The 21046-nt window shown below is 43.1% G+C and overlaps 1 protein-coding gene across 1 annotated transcript; it reads right to left on the minus strand.

The window, feature by feature from the left end:
• Window positions 1–4575: 4575 nt before the first annotated feature.
• Window positions 4576–6189, minus strand: Rps23 (ribosomal protein S23). Its single transcript, XM_052159950.1, has 4 exons — window positions 6090–6189; window positions 5533–5692; window positions 4874–4994; window positions 4576–4770 (listed from the first exon to the last, which is right to left on the minus strand). The coding sequence occupies exons 1-4, from the start codon at window positions 6091–6093 to the stop codon at window positions 4624–4626; spliced, it is 432 nt and encodes a 143-aa protein (XP_052015910.1). The 5' UTR covers window positions 6094–6189; the 3' UTR covers window positions 4576–4623.
• Between the last annotated feature and the right edge of the window lie 14857 nt (window positions 6190–21046).

Here is a 21046-nt window from a genome sequence, read left to right on the forward strand (position 1 = left end):
AGTTGTTCTAGGACCTTAAAGCAAGCTATAAACATTGTGGCATTTGTTTCTATGGATATAGACATTTTTCTTTGACTTTGTTCATTGATATATGTATATGTATATATATATATATGCTCCATTTTCAATTGTTGAACATTGCAACCCCTAAACTTTGGAGTTTTGTCCTTTTCTTTTATCCATGAATGTGAGCCTCATATCCATGCTGTGATTTTAAATTTACCAGAATCTTTGGGCCAGTTTCATTTTCATTGACTGTAATCAAGCCAGCAAATACAACTAAAGCAGAATGGACAGGTGCATTTTACAGGTTCCATAGTGATATGGTATGTTCCCCCCCCCCCCCCCGCCCCCTCCCCACACACACAGGTTTAGTCAGAGGCTGGGAAGAAGTTGTTTCCTAATGTGGTAGTGTTTAGGGTGTTGAGGTAGGACTGTATTAGTCTGTGTTCTGTTGCTGTGAAGAGACCACCATGACCATAGCAATCTTTACAGAGGAAAGCATTTAATTGGGGCTGGCTTACGGTTTCAGAGACTTAGTCCATTTTCATCCTGGCAGGAGTATGCGGCCCTCAGGCAGAACATGGTGCTAGAGAGTGTAATTGAAAGTTCTATGTCTGGATCCACAGGGAGCAGGGAGAGAGACCCTAGACCTGTCTTGGGCTTTTGAAACCTCAAAGTCTACCCCCAGTGACACACTTCTTCCCACAAGGGACACTTTCTAATCCCTCCCAAGTAGTGCCACACCCTGATAACTAAGTGTTCGGACATATGCGGGTGTAGGGGGCGGTTCTTATCCAAACCACCACAGACTAGCCATGTCAGGCGACTCCACCCTCAGGAATGGATTAGTACTGTCACACAGGAGTGGGTCAGGCAGCACATTAGGGGCTAGTTTTCTTGAAAATATATTGTTGTACGTGGGCCCTATAACTCCTCTGAATCTCTCAGCTGCATGTACTCCCTCTGTAGAGATGCCTTCCACCACCGTGACACCCTCACCAAAGCTAAATAATTGCCAGTGTCATGCTCTTAAATCTCCAGAAACATGAGCTGAATAAACTGCTCTTCTTTATAAGGTGCCTCTGCTGTTTTGCACAGGAATGCAAAACAGACTAAGATAATCATCTCCCCACAGAACCTCACCACTGTGGGATGTTTCATAAACCGAATAAAACCACACTCAGCTCCTCACTGTCTTCAGCTGTGACTGTGGATGGATGATGAGGGGCTGGAGGGATGGCTCAGCTGTGCAGAGGACCCAGGTTCGGTGACCAGCAGTCCTGTCACCACATCACAACCAGATACGACTCCATGACCTGGTTGGTTGGTTGGTCACCTTGACACAAGCTAGAATTATCTAAGTCAGGGAACACAACTGAGAAAAAGCATCCATAAGATTGTCCTGTAGGCAAACATGTGGAACGTTTTTATTTGGTTGATGACTGATGTGGGAGGGACCGGCCCATTGTGGGTGGTGCCAACCAACCTGGGCAGGTGGCCTTGTATGGGAAAACAGAATGATTGAGCCAGTATGTAGAACCGTGCATGGCTTACACCTCAGTTCCTGCCTCGAGCTTCTGTCTTGACGGCTCTCGGGGATGGACTGATAAACCCTTTGCTCCCCATGTTACTCTTGATCTTTACCACTACAATAGAAATGTAACTAATATACTCCAGTTCTAGCGGATCCAACACATGCTTCTGGTTTTCAAGAGAACTGCATTTTGCATACATTCAGGCAAAATACTCATGCACAGTAAAAATAATTTTTTAATTAATCAATTTTATGTATGAGTACACTGTTGCTGTCTTCAGACACACAGAAGATGGTTGTGAATCATTAGGTGGTTGCTGGGAAATGAACTCAGATCCCCTGGAAGAGCAGCTAGTGGTCTTAACCACTGAGCCATCTCTTCAGCCTCATCAAGATTTATACTTTTGTACATGAAAGCTTTATCTGCATGTACACCTGCATTCAAGAAGAGAATATCAGACCACATTACAGATGGTTTTGAGCCATCATGTGTTAGCTGGGAATTGAACTCAGGGCATCTGAAAGAGCACACAGTGCTTTTAACCACTGAGGAGCTTGCATAAAATCCATCTGGAGGACAAAACTAGATTAAAAATAATACCTGATGAGTGTACACACTGTCGGCAAGAGGAAAAGGAGTATAATAATGGGAATCTATGTGTGTGTGTATACACACAGTGTAAAGTACAGAATGAACAAAAATGACTCTAGCTTGACATGAAACGAGCCAGCACAGCCAATAGTCAAGATCCCTGGTAAAGGACCTACAGAGAGTTGGTACTTCACATTGGATCTGATTAGTAAGTCTCACTCCCTATATTCTTACCACTGCATATACAGTATAACCTTTTTAAATTGCCTTCTTGTACTTCTGAGCTGCTACATTATAGCAATTTCATTATCTTATTTAAAACCACAGATACATATGTCTTTGTGAGGACTTGAGTGATGTGATGTCTGTAGAGGCCAGAAGAGGGTTTCAGATATCCTAGAGCTGCAGTTAGTTGTATTCTGCTGCACATGATGTGGAGAACCCAGGTCAAAGTGGTACGTTAGCCACTAGCTGTTTCTCCATGTCTACAGTACTTTTATGGCTAAATAGTACCATCGTTTTTTTAATATACCACAAACTAGCCACCTCTCCTGTAGATTTCTAGTTCTTGGCTGTCACAAAGTTGCCATAAATATTTGTGCACAGGATTTAAATTATGGGCATATATTTTGTGTAACTACCTGGGAATTTAATGGCTTAAATCTATTCATACTAACTTCATAGAAAATTGCCAATCTCAACAGCAGACTGAAGATCCAGTTGTTTCACACTTACAAGTACCCTGTGCAGATTATAATTACTTCTGAATTTAGGAAGCAGATACAAATCCTTTGAGTATGTGACTGGGAAATATTTGCTGCCTTTTAATTTTAGCAAGCTCTTCAAAAAACTAATCTAAAAACTTGACCAAAACCGAAATACAACCAAAAGCTTGATGGCCCATAAGCATCTTTGCTTTTGGAGGAAGATCTAAGAACTGTACCTTAACATAGGTTAAAGATGCTTTGGTTTCTTGCTTCACCTTGTCCCCATTTAGAAAGAATTTTGCCCCTCATTTTTGTCATCTCGATACTGCAATTGTCTTAAAATCAAGCTCCCTTTTAAACTATCCAGTTTCTTGCATATATTTTAGACTGTTTCCCTCCCTTCTGCTAGAGTGGCATGACTGTCCAATTGGTTCACTCCTTCCTCAAACTGGTTAAGGCTTCACCTTGATCCCTGCTGGCTTTGGGGTCTCATCTGCCTGCCTGACGGGATTAAAGGTGTGAGCCTCTGTACCAGAGTTTTCTGGCTCCTTGAGAAAAAGCATGGAGATATAGCTTCATGTTGGGCGTGAAGGACAGAGCTTTGGTCACCAACAGAGACAGACACACAGAGGAACCAAAACCAGTTCCATACACTGGATTTAAGGTACCCTTAGGAATTCAGTAGCTACTGTCCTGAGGGGCTATGCAGCTGGTTTAAAAAAGGCCAGGCTGAGGGGAGGATCCTGGAAACATCTAAGAGTATACAAAAATGGGAGAAAAAAAGGTTCTCCCTGGCTGAGTGGTTTTGGGGGGTTGGGAGACATGTCACAACCCACTTCCCTTTGATGTACTAGCAGCTACACACCAGTGACACATGCCACATGCAGCTTGATCCTTCCTGGTCTTCAGGACCTAAATACACTCCCCCCTGGGAAGCATTCTATGAAGGCTACAGCCAGACTTGGTCTACTTTAGTGCAGATACAATAATCTGTGATTTATAATCTTGAGACAACTGAACACCCTGTAACCAGCAAGTTTTAAAATGTGAGGCACTCTAAGGTGAGGCTTTGTAGAGATTGAAGAATGTTTTAAAACCAATTAAGTGCAAAGAATACAGCTAAGTAGCAAGAACAAAGCTGAGATGGGGTGTTTCCTTCGCCTCATTTACTAAGGTAATCTGAGCTCTGGTCCTGCAGTTTGCAAGTGCTTCACTCTTGAGCCCTCAGCAACCACTTTCACTGTACACCACAAGAGTCAATCGTGAGGTGTGCACTCTTCCTTTCCCAGTGCCCCCCTTACTTAGCTCGAGCTCTCCACAACTATCATCAAATGCATGGATTGCACCCCTCCCCATACACCCAAAGCATTCCTCTCGCCTCATGCTCCCCAGTGCTGGGACTGTAGTCCCAGCAACAGGCATCTTACCCATGACCCTCTGGAACTTTGTGCATGCTAGAGCTCCCCAAAACCAAACACTGGAAATTATAGATCAGGAACTTCCTAAGTTTCAATTGAAGACCTCTATGATACATTATTAAACTTGACAACTGCCAAGGAACTCTAGAAAGTCAAGGCCCGTTTAGAATGCTATGCACGACACTGTTTGTAAACTGCATTGTTATTTCTACTACTGTAGCTGTGTGTAACAGGCCCCACTTACAGAATATTTTAGTAATTGTCTCCTAAAACTGGTAAAAGTCAAATGTTTTTGGAGTCCCAGAACAGAAAGACACAAAGTATTTTTTCAGAATATGAAAATTTATTACTGTGTTTCCATTGTCAATTTTATGATCTTGGTCTTTCCTTCTTGCCTTTGTATAGAGCCAAAAGAGACACATTGGCCACTTTCACCACCTTAAAGCGGACTCCAGGGATATCACCCACAGCATGACCTTTCCGACCAAATCCAGCAACCAGAACTTCATCGTTTTCCTGAAATGAAATAAAGTCCAGCTTAGGTATCAGTGGCCATTCAAAGAAATACTTAGAAAGAAAAAGCCTCCCCCTAAACAAGTACAATTTTAAGACAAGTCACCTCAATGAAGTTCAAACAGCCGTCATTGGGCACAAACGCTGTGATCTTCTTGCCGTTCTTAATGAGCTGCACCCGGACACATTTCCTGATGGCAGAATTAGGCTGCTTGGCCTCAACCCCTCTGCAACATCAATGGCACATGTGAGTTAAGGTTTTTGTTTTAAAAAAAAGGTTACTCATAAAAGTACAAGCAGTTCCTACTCAATCCAGTCTAAAATCCTGCAGATACCACCATTTCAGTTCCCCCCGGCAAAACACAACTTCTAGCTCCGTTGGAGTGGTAAAAATGAGGATTCAAACTCGCTGCTAAATTTGTGAGCGCTACACAAAAAAACCATTAAAAATGCATCAGAAACATGGCAAAAAAAGAATTTTCTCAACTCCAAAAGGATCCTAAGAATGTACCAGCTGGTTAAGGTACAGTCCCACACAGTTCAATATACTTTAGTATGTATTACTATTACTTCTATTACCTTCCACACTACAGCTGGAATTAAAAAACTTCAGTCATCTAATCCTCATCCCTAGTCCTAAGGTAACAAGAACACTTTCTTTATAAAACCCCGACCAACGCAGGCTCACGATCTTTTCCAAGAATTAGTCCGTTCTCATTGACGGTAAGCTAACGCAGTTAAGAGAGCAAGCAGCCTTTCACTTACACTTTTTCCAGCACAATTCCCTTTGCATGAGAGGCACCCCCAAACGGATTGGCCTTCAGGGCTGTGCCCAAGTGGGCTTTCTTGTACTGTTTATCATGCCACTTCTGGTCCCGTCGGTGACTGCGGAGCTTCCGGGCAGTACGGAGACCACGACACTTGCCTGAAAAACAACCATCACGGAATCCTCCGTCAACTCTCCGAGCCTGCGCCTCCACACACGATCTTCAGCAGGAGGACTTGTTCGCCAGAGTGCTATGGCTGCTCTTAGCCCGTGGGCCGACTACCCTCGAAATCCCCTAACTGGGAGCTAGCTGCACACAGACCCGGGCCTTTCAGCTTACTTAAATTCCCAGTGTAAGGGTCTGGAGCGGGCGCCCGGCACGGCGGCCCCTAGGCCGCAGGAACGCTTCCGCATGGCCACGTGCCCGCGGGACGGCGCCCCTTCTCCGGCCTCCGCCCGGATACAATCTGCTCCCTGCTGTATCGCCCCACGACAGGCCGTACCCCGAGCTCTAGGTCCCTCCAGGGGCCCCTCAGCCCAGCCCCGCACAGCTCACCCATCTTGCCGGCGCCACGGGCCCAAGAGAAAGAGAGAGGCGGTGCAGGAAGGACCCATAAGGCATTGCGGGAAGCCCCGCCCAGCCGAAGCCCCCTTGTGGCTGTCCGAGTGGCGCCTGTACCGGTGTGTGGTTGGGTGGAGGGGAGGGGGCGGTCCTTGGAAACGACACAGTGACTCCACCTTTCTGAGACAGTCTGAATTTTATTTAATATGTATTAAATTCAAAACGATCTAATTTACGCTGTTATTTCCTTTTCAGGCAAATGACAAGGCTAGAGGTACACGGACTACCAATCCCGGAAATCTTTGCGCGAAATGCTCATTGCGCAGGCGTACCCCGCCGCTTCCTAGTGCGCAGGGCTGGGCGGTGCTAATCCGGGCAGAGCGGGGTGGCGCTGGGCGGAGCGGGAGGTCCCCGGCTTCACTGAGAGGTGGAGTCTGAAAGTGTATTTAGTAAAAGGTTTCTGCTTGCAGTTCACATGCTTCACAGTAAATTGTAAATTTTAGTGAGGCAATGATTCAGTGATGAAAAATCTAGCCAGACTTGAGCTTTAAACAGTGAGCTGACACTTGTTGGTTGCGCGTCCTTGCTTAATTATAGTAACTTTACAACCCGAGTTTTTCCAGTAAAGGGAAGTGATATAAAGTTTTTCTGGGATGTAAAGTCATTTAACAACGGAACATTTAATGTCTTTACACTGGAGATTTGGAAGTTAAAAGAATGAAGATTCCTGCTCGTTAAGTTTATATTCTAAGTAAAGGGACAGAATATAAAAGTATAAAAAATATCTTTACATACTGACAAATGTTACAGAAAATGCAGATTTTTAGTGCAGAGGTGTACTTTAAGAAGGTATCACTGTAGGTTACATTTGAGCTGGGAGCCTATATTTGGCATAGGATACACCTTCCAGAAAGTGTGGTTCTCTGTCAATTGAACTGAGAGATTTAAAAAAAAAAAAAAAAAAAAAAAAGCGAGCCTCATTGGCTCTGGAGGCTTGGGTGTTATACTGGGACACAGAACTTTACGACAGTAAAGGCCCTGAAACTCCTCTGGTGACTTGAGTGCCCGCTAACGTTTTAAGCTGGGGGATTCTCAAATACTAACTGCATTTTTCTGAGATTAGTTATAAAGAGACAAAAATAGATGAATCTGGGTGATAGCGACTTGGATACTTAGGGGAGGTACTGACCTTACTGGACCGATTTTATTGTTTTGCAGTAGAGCCAAAGGATTTTTGAGGCCTGGATCTTGAGTAAGAAGGAAAACTGAAAAGAATGTGTCTGTGAAGGCGGATCAGGTGATTAGAATTTCGGTTCCGTGGAAAGATTGAAATGTTGTAGGTCCAAAGGCCATTACCTTATCTTGAGCTCAATTTAGGCTCTCTGAACAGCATTTCCTTGCCTACTCTGTATTGGAACTCATATTGTGACTAACTGATATAAACCTATTGGAATCTGTTAACTTAGTAGACTACTAGCTTCCACCAAACCAAATGCTAAGAATACCTCCATACAGGGGCTTGGGCCTACAAAAAAAAATCTTCCCCATTTTTTTTTTTTTTTTTTTTTTTTTTTTTGAGACAGGGTTGTTTTCTCTGTGTAGCCCTGGCTGTCCTGGAACTAACTCTGTAGACCAGGCTGGCCTCGAACTCAGAAATCTGCCTGCCTCTGCCTCCCAAGTGCTGGGATTAAAGGCGTGTGCCACCACCACCCAGCTAATCTTACCCATCTTGACATATCTACCTCTTGGGCGTACCCACCAATCTAATTTAAACTTACCTTGATTTATGAGTCTTTTGTTAAAACAATAAAAACCTCATAAGTTGCTTCACCCGTGGAGCCTGGAATTTATGATGAGCTAAATCTGTCTTCCCAGGCTATGGCCACTCAAAATGGCTCCAGAATAAATTGTCTCTTATTCCTTTAAAAATGAGAACTGTGGCTTTTGCGTCATCATGAATTAACTACCTCCGCCTTGATTTTTGACTTGAGAAATTGTGTTATTAAGTAGAAAGTGCTACAAAGGGCTTTTTTGTTGCTGTTTTTTATTTTTATTTTTATTTTTGAGACATGGCGTTCTGTTGTACAGGCTGGCCTTGAACTGATCTTCCTGCCTTAGTTTCCTGAGTGCTGTGATTACGGGCATGAACCACCACACCCAGTTTGGAAGAGCATATTAAGGGAAAAGTTTGCATGTGTTCAGTTTTGCACCCAGGGATGTGAAGTGGATAGGCAGAGCTAAGATCCACAAAGATATTGAACAGATATTGAAAACTATGGCTCTGTGTGAAACCATGGAAAGAGAAAGCAGCACATGACCTTAAGGAATGCTTGGCATGGGGGAAGAAGCTGAGAAGGACCATTTGCAAGCTTCTTCCTTAGCATCTCGGTGGACATATGCACACCTATTTCTGCTTCCTCTGGACAAATGGCACGATGATATAGACACAGGGTGCCTCTTTTTTTGGAGGTCTCTCAGATTTTTGAAGACCACTATGCTGATATTCTCTCAGACGAATGCATGGTTGGGGGTCAGTAACACCCTTTGCAAGTTGCCCAGTCAGTGGTTGTTTGATAACATCTTTTTTTATTTGAAAAACAAGCACTTCCTTTGCCTAGACAAGGCAGAAGCCCCCTGTCCTAAGAAAATCCTGTTTTACAAGAAGTCAGCCAGAGCTATACACAAGAAAACAACTATCTCTTTAAATAGAGGTGTTCTGAAATAAACCAAGAATCCCTTATTCCATACAGTTGATCATAGACTCTCAACCAAGCCTGCCTACTTTCTGAGTTCTAACTCAACAACATAACTTCTTTTCTGGGCTGTGAGATGGCTCAGAGGTTAAGAGCACTGGCTGCTCTTCCAGAGGTCCTGAGTTTAATTCCCAGCAACCACATGGTGGCTCACAACCATTTGTAATAGGATCTGATGCCTTCTTCTGGTGTGTCTGAAGATAGCTACAGTGCACTTACGTGTAATAATAAATAAATCTTTAACAAAACAAAACAAAAAACCGCTTCTTTCCTCTTCTCCATCTCTCTCTTTTAGACACAGGCCAGATCCTCCTCTTGCCTGCCTTGGCAGTCCTGGCATCTATCTGCCTCTGGGAACATCGGCTCTCAGGATTCCACTACTGCACTTACCCTTCCTCACCTCTGGATAACCGCCAAGATCCTGAGCCCACCTCTCCTGCTATTTTATTTTTCTCTCTTTCCCCAAAGTCCAATAAAATTGTCCTGGAACTTCTTTCTGAGACTGCCTGTAAATTATTTTTTATCAATAAGACAAAGAATCTGAAAAAGGAGATTCTATATCTCTCAATGACAACTTTATTATTGTCTGAAAAAATTAATACAGGCCGAGAACAGAATGGTAATTTCCAGGTGCTAGGTACTATAAGAAAGCCAAGAGATGTTTGTCAAAGGATTAAAAACAAAACAAAACAACAACAAAAAAAAACCCACAATGGTATTGAAGAAATCAAAAAAGAAAGTCAGGGACTGTATAACATAGAGAGTGTACTTAATGCTATGTACATTTGAAAGTTGCACTGCAGGAGTGGTACACACTTTTAATCTTAGTACTTGGGAGGTAGAGTTTGAGGCCAACCTACTCTATAGAGAAAGTTCCAGCCAGGTGGTGGTGATGCACGCCTTTAATCCCAGCAGTTGGAAGGCAGAGGCAGGCGTATTTCTGAGTTCGAGGTCAGCCTGGTCTACAGAGTGAGTTCCAGGACAGCCAGGACTACACAGAGAAACTCTGTCTCAAACCACCCCTCCCCCCCAGAAAAAAAGAAAGTTCCAAGATATCCAGAGTTACACAGAGAACCCCTGTCTCCAGAGGGAAGGGGGTGGGGGAGGGAAGAAGAAAAAACAAAGTTGCTAAGAGTAGATTTTAAGGAACTTAACACACAGTGGGCATAATAAGTGATGCATAAATTAAATAGCCTGCTTTAACCACGAATATGTGCATATCTATCTCAGCTTTCTCCCGTGAAATGGACATGATAATGTAGTCAGCAGGTACCCCTATGTGGGAGACTTCTCTGAGACTTATGAAAAGCAATGTAATGTTATCCTCCCACACCAATAAATGGTTGATTATATACTCAGTGTGTTGCATACCACATATATTTAATTTAATATGATATATAATTTATAATTATATAATATATAGTACATAAATGATATATAAATATATAATGCTGTATATATTCTAGGTCCTATCTATAAGTCTATATAAAATATATAATTTATATTATTATATAATGCCTATTTTTATATAATACATATTTGAATATATATTATATACAAATATATAATATGTTTGAGTATATGTTATAATATATAATTATATATAATTTCATAATATATAATATATATGTAATTGACCAAGTACCTTAAAAATAATTTTAAAAAATGCTTTCTCTGATTAAAATGGATCACCATCTTACACTAAAATTAAACCCCAAATATCTTTTTTTGTTTGTTTGGTTTTTGGTTTTTGTTTTTTCGAGACAGGGTTTAGCTGTGTAGCCCTGGCTGTCCTGGAACTCACTCTGTAGACCAGGCTGGCCTCAAACTCAGAAATCCGCCTTTCTTTTTTACTAAATCATTTTGATTCATTTACAAATGATATTCCCCTTCCCGGTTCCCCCTCCACAGACCCCCATCCCATGCCCCCTTTTCCCCGCTCCCCTTTGCCTCTATGAGGATGCTCCTCCACCCACTCACCAACCCCCACCTCACCACTTCAGCATTCCCCTATGCTGGGACCTCCCCTCTCACTGATGTCAGACAAGGTCATCCATATGTATCTGGAGCCATGGGTCCCTCCATGTGTACTCTCTGACTGGTGGTTTAGTCCCTGAGAGCTCTGGGGGATCCGGTTAGTTGATATTGTTGTTCCTATGTGGTTGCAATCCCCTTCAGCTCCTTCAGTCCTTCCCCTAGCTCTTCCATTGGTGTCCCCAGGCTAAGTTCAATGGTTGGCTGTGAGATTCTGCATCTGTATTAGTTAGGTGCTGGTAGAACCGCTCAAGGACTAGCCAGCCATACAAGACTCCTGTCAGCAAATGCTTCTTGGCATCAGCAAAGATAGTGTTGGAAATCCCAGATATCTTTAAGGTTTAAACATCTACAACAAAATTCATAAGAAAACAGAAATTGATATTTATTTGAACTTGGTGGAAAAAGTATTTTTGAAAAGAAAAAGAATTTGATCACTTAAAATTAAGAACTCCATCAGACACACCTGAAAGAGCTGGGATGCAGCTCTGTGGTAGAGCACTCTCTCGCATGCACAGGGTCCTGGGTTCAATCCCCAGCACTGAATCAGAAATCTGAAAATAAAAAGACTAGCTCTGAACTGAGGCTTAGAATTCAGTTGCACAACTGATGGTAGGTTGATACTTTAAAACGATTGTGCATACATAATGAGAAAATAAACCAGCAAGGGAAATAAATAACACATCCCAGAAACAGAAGTAGTATATTCTGTGACTTCTTGAAGAGCCATGCATCATTTCTGACTGTGGCTTTAAGTACCATGCTGGCCTTGGCGTTCACTGGGAAAGCATTCCCTGGTCCATCTTTAGGGGTCCAGGTAAAACAGGGATGGTTTCTTAATATGTTAAGATCTATTTCATTGTGTTTGCGTGAATGTGTGATTCTCCATATGTGTACATGTGAGTGCAGGTACTGTAGAGGCCAGGCCAGGCTAGAGGCCAGCTTCCCTGGAGCTGGTGGGTGTGGGCCGAGCACCTCCACCACTCTGTGGACGCAGGGCACCCAACTCCAGTCCTCTGACAAAGCAGCCAGTGCTCTTAACCACGGAGCCACCTCTGTAGCCCGGATTTGTTTCTTAAAAGTTTAGTAAATCATCCTGTCACATGAGCTCCTGTTTCCCCTGTGGCAAGATTGAGTACAGCGTCAACCTCTCTATTGCTAAAAACTACTCTCAGACTTGACTGGGATTTTTTTTCCTGAGTCATTTTTCTAGGAATTTACATCCCCCCTCAACTTATCTGAGTCTCCAAAATTATTTTTTAGAGCTATAGGTTTAGATGGGACATATCTGTCCACTGTTACATTTGCACACATACATGTAAGTTTATATATATTGACCAAGTACTTTAAAAATAATTTTAAAAAAATGGTTTCTCTGATTAAAATGGATCACCATCTTACACTAAAATAAAACCCCAAATATCTTTTTTTTGAAAAACCTGTGTGTGTGTGTTTGTGTGTGTGTGTGTGTGTGTACATATATAATGTAAGACATTGAATTATGCATTTAGTAAATATAATATTAGCTGTTTGGTTGTTTAGCTGTGTTATGCTTTCAGTAGTGGGCTTAATTACTGCACTATTCTTTTGTTTTTTTTGTTTTTCTTTGTTTTTTTCTTTAGACTGCAAATAAAGCATGATTTGTTCAGTGTGAATTCTAAGGCAAAGATTGCTGTTACTTGCAAGGCAATAAAAGAGTTGAAGCAACCTGTGCCCATACCCAGCTCATGCCAGGGACCTCAGCAGCATAGCAAGATGAAGGCTTGCCTGGGCTTCCTGAGACCCTGCTTCAAAAGCAAAGGTGTGGGACAGACTGAAGAGTGAACCCTTCAAAAAGAGGGTCTCCACCACTTACAGATAGTGAGCTACCAGGTGTGGAGGAAGGCGGAACTGAGTAGGTCGTGTCTAATCTGCGTCTGTGCTGAAAGGCCATGCGTGCCTGCGGCAAGATCTGAGCTACCTATAAAGGATCTCTGTGCCTCTTCTGAAAGTGTGGTTGTGGGAAGTCACGGGAAGACTTGGGTGAAAGAGAAATGCCATTGCAATGACCACTGAGAACTGCAGAAAACCCCCTTGAAGACTGAGCAAGATATTGAGATTAGGTCTCTAGGATGAAGGAAAGAGGAGACTCCCTGCCCTGGCACTCTCCCCAGCCTCTCTCTGAGGGCTGTTTGGTGTTTTTTACCCATCAGAATTATACCTGTGTGATAGGTGCTATTATTAGTACAGTTTTACAAAGATGGCATTGAACTTAAAGAAGGAACTTGCTTCAGCACAATACGCTTGTTTTCATATTAATTGTAATGTAGATTTCTTTTTCTGGTTTAGAAAAAAAAAAAAAATCAGCCAGGCAGTGGTGGTACACGCCTTTAATCCCAGCACTTGGGAGGTGGAGGCAGGCAGATTTCTGAGTTCGAGGCCAGTCTGGTCTACAGAGTGGGTTCCAGTAGAGCCAGGGCTACCCAGAGAAACCCTGTCTCAAAAAACCAAAACCAAAACCAAAACCAAAACCAAAACCAAAACCAAAAAAAAAAAAAAAAATCTACTGACCGTCAAATAAACATAACTGAAATCTAGAGGGAAAATAGGTTGCTAGGCGGTAAACACCTAAGGCAGCTGCATCTAAGTGGGTGTGGTTGACCCCGATAACAAAGGAGTTGATTTGGTGGCTCCTGCGACGCCGCCAAGTGGCAGAAAGGGAGTGGACAGTCTTCTCTTGTTCCTGATGATGTCTACCCGGGAGGAGACCAGTTATAGACTCGTAGTGTTTCTCCACTACTCCGTGCAGCTCAGCGGGCTGACATCGATGGCAAATTTAGGAAGAATACTTCAGACTTCGGACGTAGTTGGCAGCACCCCTTCCAGCACAGGCTGCTCCTGGCTTGAACACTCCCTCGATTCTTTCCCAGAGGCCTCTCTTCCTGTTGAGAGAGAGCCCTGTGTCAGGTCTCGGGCTGCCTTGTCTGGGTCTTACAATCCCTTCTGTGCCCACACCTAGCCTTTCAGTGATGGAGGAGGGAAGGTCTCAGCCTCTGCAGCCCCTCTCTTTGTCCTCCTCCTCAGCTGCTTTAGCACACAGGGGTGTGGAGCGACAATTCAGTTCTCTGAGATGTTTGTGTCCCCAACTAAGAAGAAAGATTTGGTTTTCAGAAATTAGATCAGGTGGTGAGAATTACCTCAAGGGTGACGCCAACCACACTGAGGAGAACATGTAGCTTTGGGGCAAAGAGCCAAAGGTTTTTAACAGTGCTGACAACTAATATTGGAGCATTAATGTAGTTAGAAACGACGCCCAGTGCTTTAACTATAAAAAGCGATGTAGCAGTTGCTATGGAAATGCGACACGTTAAAATAACAGCTTTAAGTGAGAGCACAGAAGAAGCGAGGGACCCCTGATTACACGCTCCGGGTAACGGAGGCTGATGAATGCCAAGTGCTTCATTTTACCTCATTAAATTATTAAACATAATTTTTTCTCTTTATACAAAATGAATAGACTTTCTTTTCCTTTCGATTGAGCTGCCATTCGGCGCAACGATTACTCTCATAACTATTCCAAGGAGAAACTAAAGAACTAGGTCTGCATTGCCACGTAATCTAACTAATATTCAGGCCCAATCTGTAAAAAAATCCTGTTATAATTAAACCTCTACAGGACCCCGGGGGGACTTGGCAATGCTGTTCTTTGATACCGTTTGTGAGATTCCCAGAAGGGAGCTCTCATTTTAATATGCACATTAAAACTTACCCCCCCAGGTGTTCTCTATCTTGGCCAAGAACCAAACAAAGGAAAATGACTTCAATTTCAGCGGGGGCCTTTATAGGAAAGGTAATTTCCCTCCCTGCTATGGAATATTAAGTTTTCGAATGTCCTGCCCTGGAGAGGCTAGGCCCGGAATAGATGAACCAGATCCGAGCTGTCCGTGAATTCAGCTGCGAGGTGAATTCAGCCGGGAGCCACCTGATCTGCAGGCGTGGGAGGGGTAGTAAGAGATTCTTTCTGCCCTTAAATTTCATGGTGAAATGAAGACTCACAGGAATATTTCAGAATTATGTACAAAGAATGTATGGATACAACATAGAAATATAAAGCTACTAAAATAATTATATGCAAAAAAATTTTGTCATCTGAGATTATCAAGAGGTCATTGGCTAAGAGATTTTATGGGAAACAAATTTCTTTAAGGAAAAAAGAATCAACGGGAAAAGGAAAGACAGGAGGAAACAAACAAATGAGCGCTCTAGGTTTTTATTATTTTATCATCACACAAAATGACAATGTTTTTTTTTTTTTCCTGTTAGTTAAAAAATTTTTGCTTTCTTCTCTTGCTGGTCCCAGAAATCGTCGATCATGAGCCACTACGAGTGAGTTTGTCTCACCAGTAAGATGGACTGTCCGTTCACTTACTATAGAATAAAGTGCACAAATGCATATTTACCATTTACTCAGTGGCATTATCCTAAAATCTCCAAATTTATGTTCATTATTCAGAAAACAATATCTCGGACACATACTTCAACCTAGGACTAGGGAAGTAGGGGTTTGAGGAGTTTAGGGCCAGCCTCAGCTATATGGTCATTTCCTGGGCAGCCTGTGCTCTATAAGACATTATCTCAACTCCTGACTTCACCTTACACATAGATAAAATAATATCTTGGATCTGTTAGCGAGCAGCATATACAATGGGCTCCTTGAAGTGAAAAAGGCTAGTTGATGTCTGTCACACAGACCAGCACACTCTTGTCACGGATACTACGGCATGGCGCGGCAGCGTTGCACAGCACGTTCTTCATCGTGGGCTTAGTTTCGGTGAGTGCCAAGCGGTTTCTCTCTCCGTTGAGTTGGGGCCGCTGCAAGCATCTGGTAAAGCTGTTCTTTAATGCTGTTACGGAGCTTTCTGTCTAGGACCCTAAGCAGAGTCAAGCTTCCCTTCCTGCCTGTCTGCCATCGCATCGAGAGCATCGTCAGCAGTGCAGTTCTTTCCATGCTGCCCGCAGCAGACACCGACGCCCGAACTCTCTTGTTGCTATAACTGCCACCGTGCTCTTTGCTTTTGTCAACCTGGGCGCAAGTGGGCCTCAAGACTTCGGGGGTTGCTGTGCACACCTTTTAAGGGCATTTGCCGCTGCCATCATGTGTTTACATATTTGCATGTTACTAGGCTTGGTTTGTTTTTTTTTTTTTCCTTATGTTCCTGGCACAGTGCCAATCAGTGTCTGCTGGGTGGACAAGCATAAGTAAGAGCAGGTCTCCCGTCTCAGTCTAACTTGAGCAGTGATGCATACCACTAACCTTAGACACCTTAACCTTAACCTAAGCCATGCTTCATGAACTGAGAAACCTAAAAGCAGGAAACATTAATATTTAAATTAGACACACGTGTCACTGCTGTTTGATTTACAATTCAGATTCCAACGAAATCAGAAGTTGATTTGATGAAAATTGATGGGAATCTTAGCGGCAGTTAGGAGCAGGAGGTGCATACTATATAGCGGTCTGCTGGGGAACAAATACAACCTGGGTTTCTTTATTTCTTTTTAACTTTTTTAACATATAAAATAATGGACTTCATAGGTACGTGTAGCTTTACTTCATCAATTCTGTTTTTAGTCAATTATATTCTATGGAAGGTTTGAGGTCGTTCATTTTCTAGTTAAAGTGATTTAAGATTCAGGCCCTAGAAATCATAACCACATGGCAAGAAGTGGAGATTACCTATGTGGGATTGTTGATAGATTCGTTCATCCAGCCACTCTCGCAGGGCAGTTCAGGACATTCGTGGAATGTCCACTAGGACACTAAGTATATATTAGCTAATTAGTCAAAGCTCCTGCTTTCATCGGGCAAGCTTTCTGATGAAAAAGCAATATTCACTAATAAATAAACACTGAAGTGTGTGTTGTGATGTCTAGCTACAAGGAAGGCTGAGTTGACCCCCACAGAGGAGGCACATGTGACCTTCTCGGATGGAAGAGCTTGGGTACAAGCCTGCGTGCCACCAAAACGCTCAGGTGAAGTAGCTGACTGAGGTGGAGAAGCTGGGCTGGAAGGACTGGTATTCTGGGCTTTGTAGGAAGTAGGTTTGGCTTTTCAGTCTGTATGCAAGGGCAATTACCGTTAGTTACCATTAATTTACCATTTGATGGGTGGATCTTCCCTCCCTTGAAGACTTTGATTTGTATATGCTTCCTAAGTTAAGTTAGATGTACTTTTTTCCTTTTGTGAACATGGTTCTATATGGTCATATATGAGTACGAGAAATGAATTTTTGATATTGAAAATTCCAGTTAACATTAACTTAGTAATATGCAACAAATCAGAAAATGAAGCACAGAGATGCGACTTCCTATTCCCCCTGGAGACTGCTGCGGGAAAGTACGTCTGTCTACATCTTCTGCGTGCGTTGTGAGACACTTGCTTTTTTTTTTGTTCTGGAATTTTCTGTTTTCACAGTGAGTAGCTTTGAAACATGAAACTATATATCCTTTTGAAGCCAATGGCAGTTTTGTTCAGAATGTTGGAAACAGAAACAGTTTCTTGCAGAATTAAGAACAGGTAAGTTTCCTAAACTTGCACGATCGGGCTTCCTTGAGTTAGTAAGGTTCTCATCACGTGACTACACCCAAGCACAAGAGGCAAGGAAGCTTTCTTTTTGGCTCATGGTCTCCAAAGTTCCAAGCATGGTTGGCTGTCTCTGCTGTCATAGGCCTCCGGTGAGGCAGACCACCATAGCTGTGGGACAAAGGGCAGCAGAGACTGCTCTTCTCACAGCAGTCAGCAGGAGGGAGAGGGAGAGAGCAAGACTGTGAGAGAGTGAGGGAAAGTCTCGACAGGAATATATCCACTGGTGACCTGTCTCCAGTGACTCTCCTCCTCTAACTCCACCCCAGGTCCCAAGTCTATTCAGTTAGGACACTGACCCAGGTATAAATGGAGTTGCTGGTAATGAGTCATAAAGTTTTTGTCTTTCACCCATGAGTCTTGTGTTGTCTGCCACCATCTCTGAAATAGGAAACCTAATTACTCTGTCAGCTGCAAGTGGGTAAAGTCTCAACCTTACGCGTTCTTGACAAAGACTCCCAAGCAACCTGAGAGGCAGGAATAACACCGGGCAAGGCCGTTCCCCAGTGTGCTCAGCCTGCACTATATCCAATTAACATTTTCTACTGGCTTTCTCCTGCAAAGTCACAAGATGAGCTATTCTCAGACAATTGCATCAGAAGTGAGACTTCTATTCTAAAGTTTGTGAAAGCTACTAGGTATTAATTATTCTGCTTTTAATATTCTTAACCAAGTAGGAGGATATTTCCACAACGAAAAGAGCGATATGGTAAAATGTTAGGACTATCAAGACGTATAATCCTTGATTTAAAACTAACAATTGTGTGCACATTGGCTTGAAGGATACCCAAGCAGAGTCCCAAGAATGATTCTTCTGGCACTGCACTCAGGACCAGTGAGGGCAGACAGTGGGGGAGGGCCTTGGGACTACACCTGCTCCCCGCTGGCTTCTAAGGAACAGACAGTGTCATTGACACCATAGAAGACTTCAAGGAGCTGCTCTGGCAGTTGGAGAGACTCTATGTCTCCGATACAGAGGCTACTTGACAAAGGTAGCTAGCTACTCAACACCTGGAATCTGACAAGTCTGAATTGAGAATTGTTGTGTCTGTAGATTTCACACCAGCTTTTACAGCCTGGGCAGCAAAGAATGTCAGACGTCTCATTAAGAAATTTTAAAACAGGCTGGAGAGATGGCTCATCGGTCAAGAGCACTAATTACTCTTCCAGAGGTCCTGAGTTCAATTCCCAGCAACCACATCTGTAATGGAATCTGATGCCCTCTTCTGGTGTGTCTGAAGTGTACTCACATACATAAAATGAATAATTCTTTAAAAAAAAAATCTTAAAACTAGAAATGGTAGTATTTTAGATACACTAAGTTAGTTATCATTAAAATTAATTTCCCATTCAATTTTACTTTTTATAATGTGACTACTAGAAAATGTAAGCTGCGTATGTTGCTCTCACCCGGCAATGCCTGATTTAGAGTCTTGCTACTTGAAGGGTCCTTGAGCCAGCAGCATCTGGGCCATGAATAGGAACATGAACTGCTCACCCCACCCAGACCTACAGACTCAGAACCCAAATCCCACCAAAATCTTTGTGACCTGAACAAACACGAAAGATTAAGGAGCAGAGAACTCCCTAGGGTCGGGGTTGCCAGATTTAACTATTAAAATGCAGTGTAATGGCTATTTCTGGTTGTCAACTTGACTATATCTGGAATGAACTACAATCCAGAATTGGAGGGCTCATCTGTCATCCAGATCTTGAGGCTGGAAGGCACACGTTTCTGACCTGGATCTTGGCATGGAGATCTTGAGGCACAGTGACTATGAAACGCTTAGGCCCAGGCAAGGTAGTACACATCTTTAATCCCAGGAGACTAAGGCAAAGAGATCTCTGAGTTCAAGGTCAGCCTGGGACAAAGCAAGTCCCAGATGTAGACATGGCAGTATGCACCTCTAATCTGGGCCACAACTTCTGCTGGAGGCCTTTACTAGAGTTTTCCTTAACTAGAGTTGCCTTGGTCATGGTGTCGCTTCACAACAATAAAACCCAATCTAAGACAATAGTTTATTTGTCAAAATTAACTTCCTGCTCTCCAAATCTGCTTTTTAGTACTTGCAGTTCCGTAGAAAAGATCAAGTTGGTAAAAGCAGAGATGGTGAGTGGAAGAGGGAATGTGGAAGGAGGTAGAGGTGTGTGAGAGGAAGCAGGAAAGAGTCAAGGGACAAAGGATGTGTTAAACTATGATGATGATGGTGATGATGGTGATGATGATGATGATGGTGATGATGGTGATGATGATGATGATGGTAATGATGATGATGGTGATGATGATGATGATGATGACAATGTGCTTCATTTTCCTTCTGTTGTTTTCTGAAGGGCTGCCTGGTGCCTGTGAGGGGAGACAGCACACAAAGAAGAGAAGCCTGTCACCAACAAGTCCTCAGCTTCCCTAAAACCTGCTATCTCCCCCAAAATTCCCTTACAAATGGCCCTTCTCAGGCTGCAGAGATGGCTCAGTGGTTAACAGCTCTGCCTGCTCTTCCAGAGGACCCAGGTTGGATTCCCAGTGCCCACCTGGCAGCTAAAAGCCATCTGTAACTCATGTTTCTGGGAATCCAAGGCCATCTTCTGCCCTCTGAGGACCCTGTACGCATGCACTGCACAGACATATGTGTGGGTAAAACACTCATACCCATAACATAATAATTAAAAACATTAAAGATAGCCTCTGTCACCTACCAGTACTTTCCCATTAGATGTATCAAGGCCTTGGAGTGACAAAAATGCCCGTGTTTCGTTTTGAAAGACTTTCAGTATAATGGAATTTTGTTATGTGTGGGTTTTGCCATTTCATCGTCACCAGGATCCTTTTTATCCAGCATAGAACAGCATAGAAAATGCTGGACTTTGGTCTGATAGCTTCCAGCACGTGCATCATTGTCCTGTGCTCAAACGTCCCCCTCTTCCCTCCTGAGGCAAGTCTTTATGCACCCCTGCCCCTGGCTCTGCAGAAAACCTTCACAGTAGGGAGAACTTCCCTGGCTGTTACAGCAGAAAGATCTCAAAGCCAACCCACTGGGCATGGCTTTAGCTGCTCCTAATTCCAGAGCCAGAGGCTCAGTATCCCTCTCAAGCCCTCTCGGGAGATGGAAAATTTACATTCAACAGAGAACTGTGACCCAGGACACGCGTGGAAACATAGTTAAGCTCTAGAGAATGTTTTACCAACTAGTTTACCTTTAAAATGTCTGGAAAAATTAATACTTTGTAGATTTGAGAGAGAAGGCAATCATTTCCTGAAAAGCGGCGTGAGGACCTTAGTAAAGTGTGTGCAGCAGACACACAATAAGGCGACTTCCCATAAAGGGCTCACTAGCGATGCATTTTCTCTAAAACACGCTCCCTGATTATGTTTTAATGTAATGAATAATCGAAAAGCTAAATTCTGGGTTAACTCTGTGCTCCAGATTGAGCATTGTCAGGTCTCACCCCTTTTCCTCCCCCAAACAGCCTTCCTGGGAAGGCTATCTTTTTATTGGCTGAAGGTGCTGTCAGTCACTTGGCAAGAACAGTCCCGCCTCTGC

The sequence above is a fragment of the Apodemus sylvaticus genome, chromosome 16 (genome assembly GCF_947179515.1).
Source record: "Apodemus sylvaticus chromosome 16, mApoSyl1.1, whole genome shotgun sequence".
NCBI lineage: Eukaryota > Metazoa > Chordata > Mammalia > Rodentia > Muridae > Apodemus > Apodemus sylvaticus.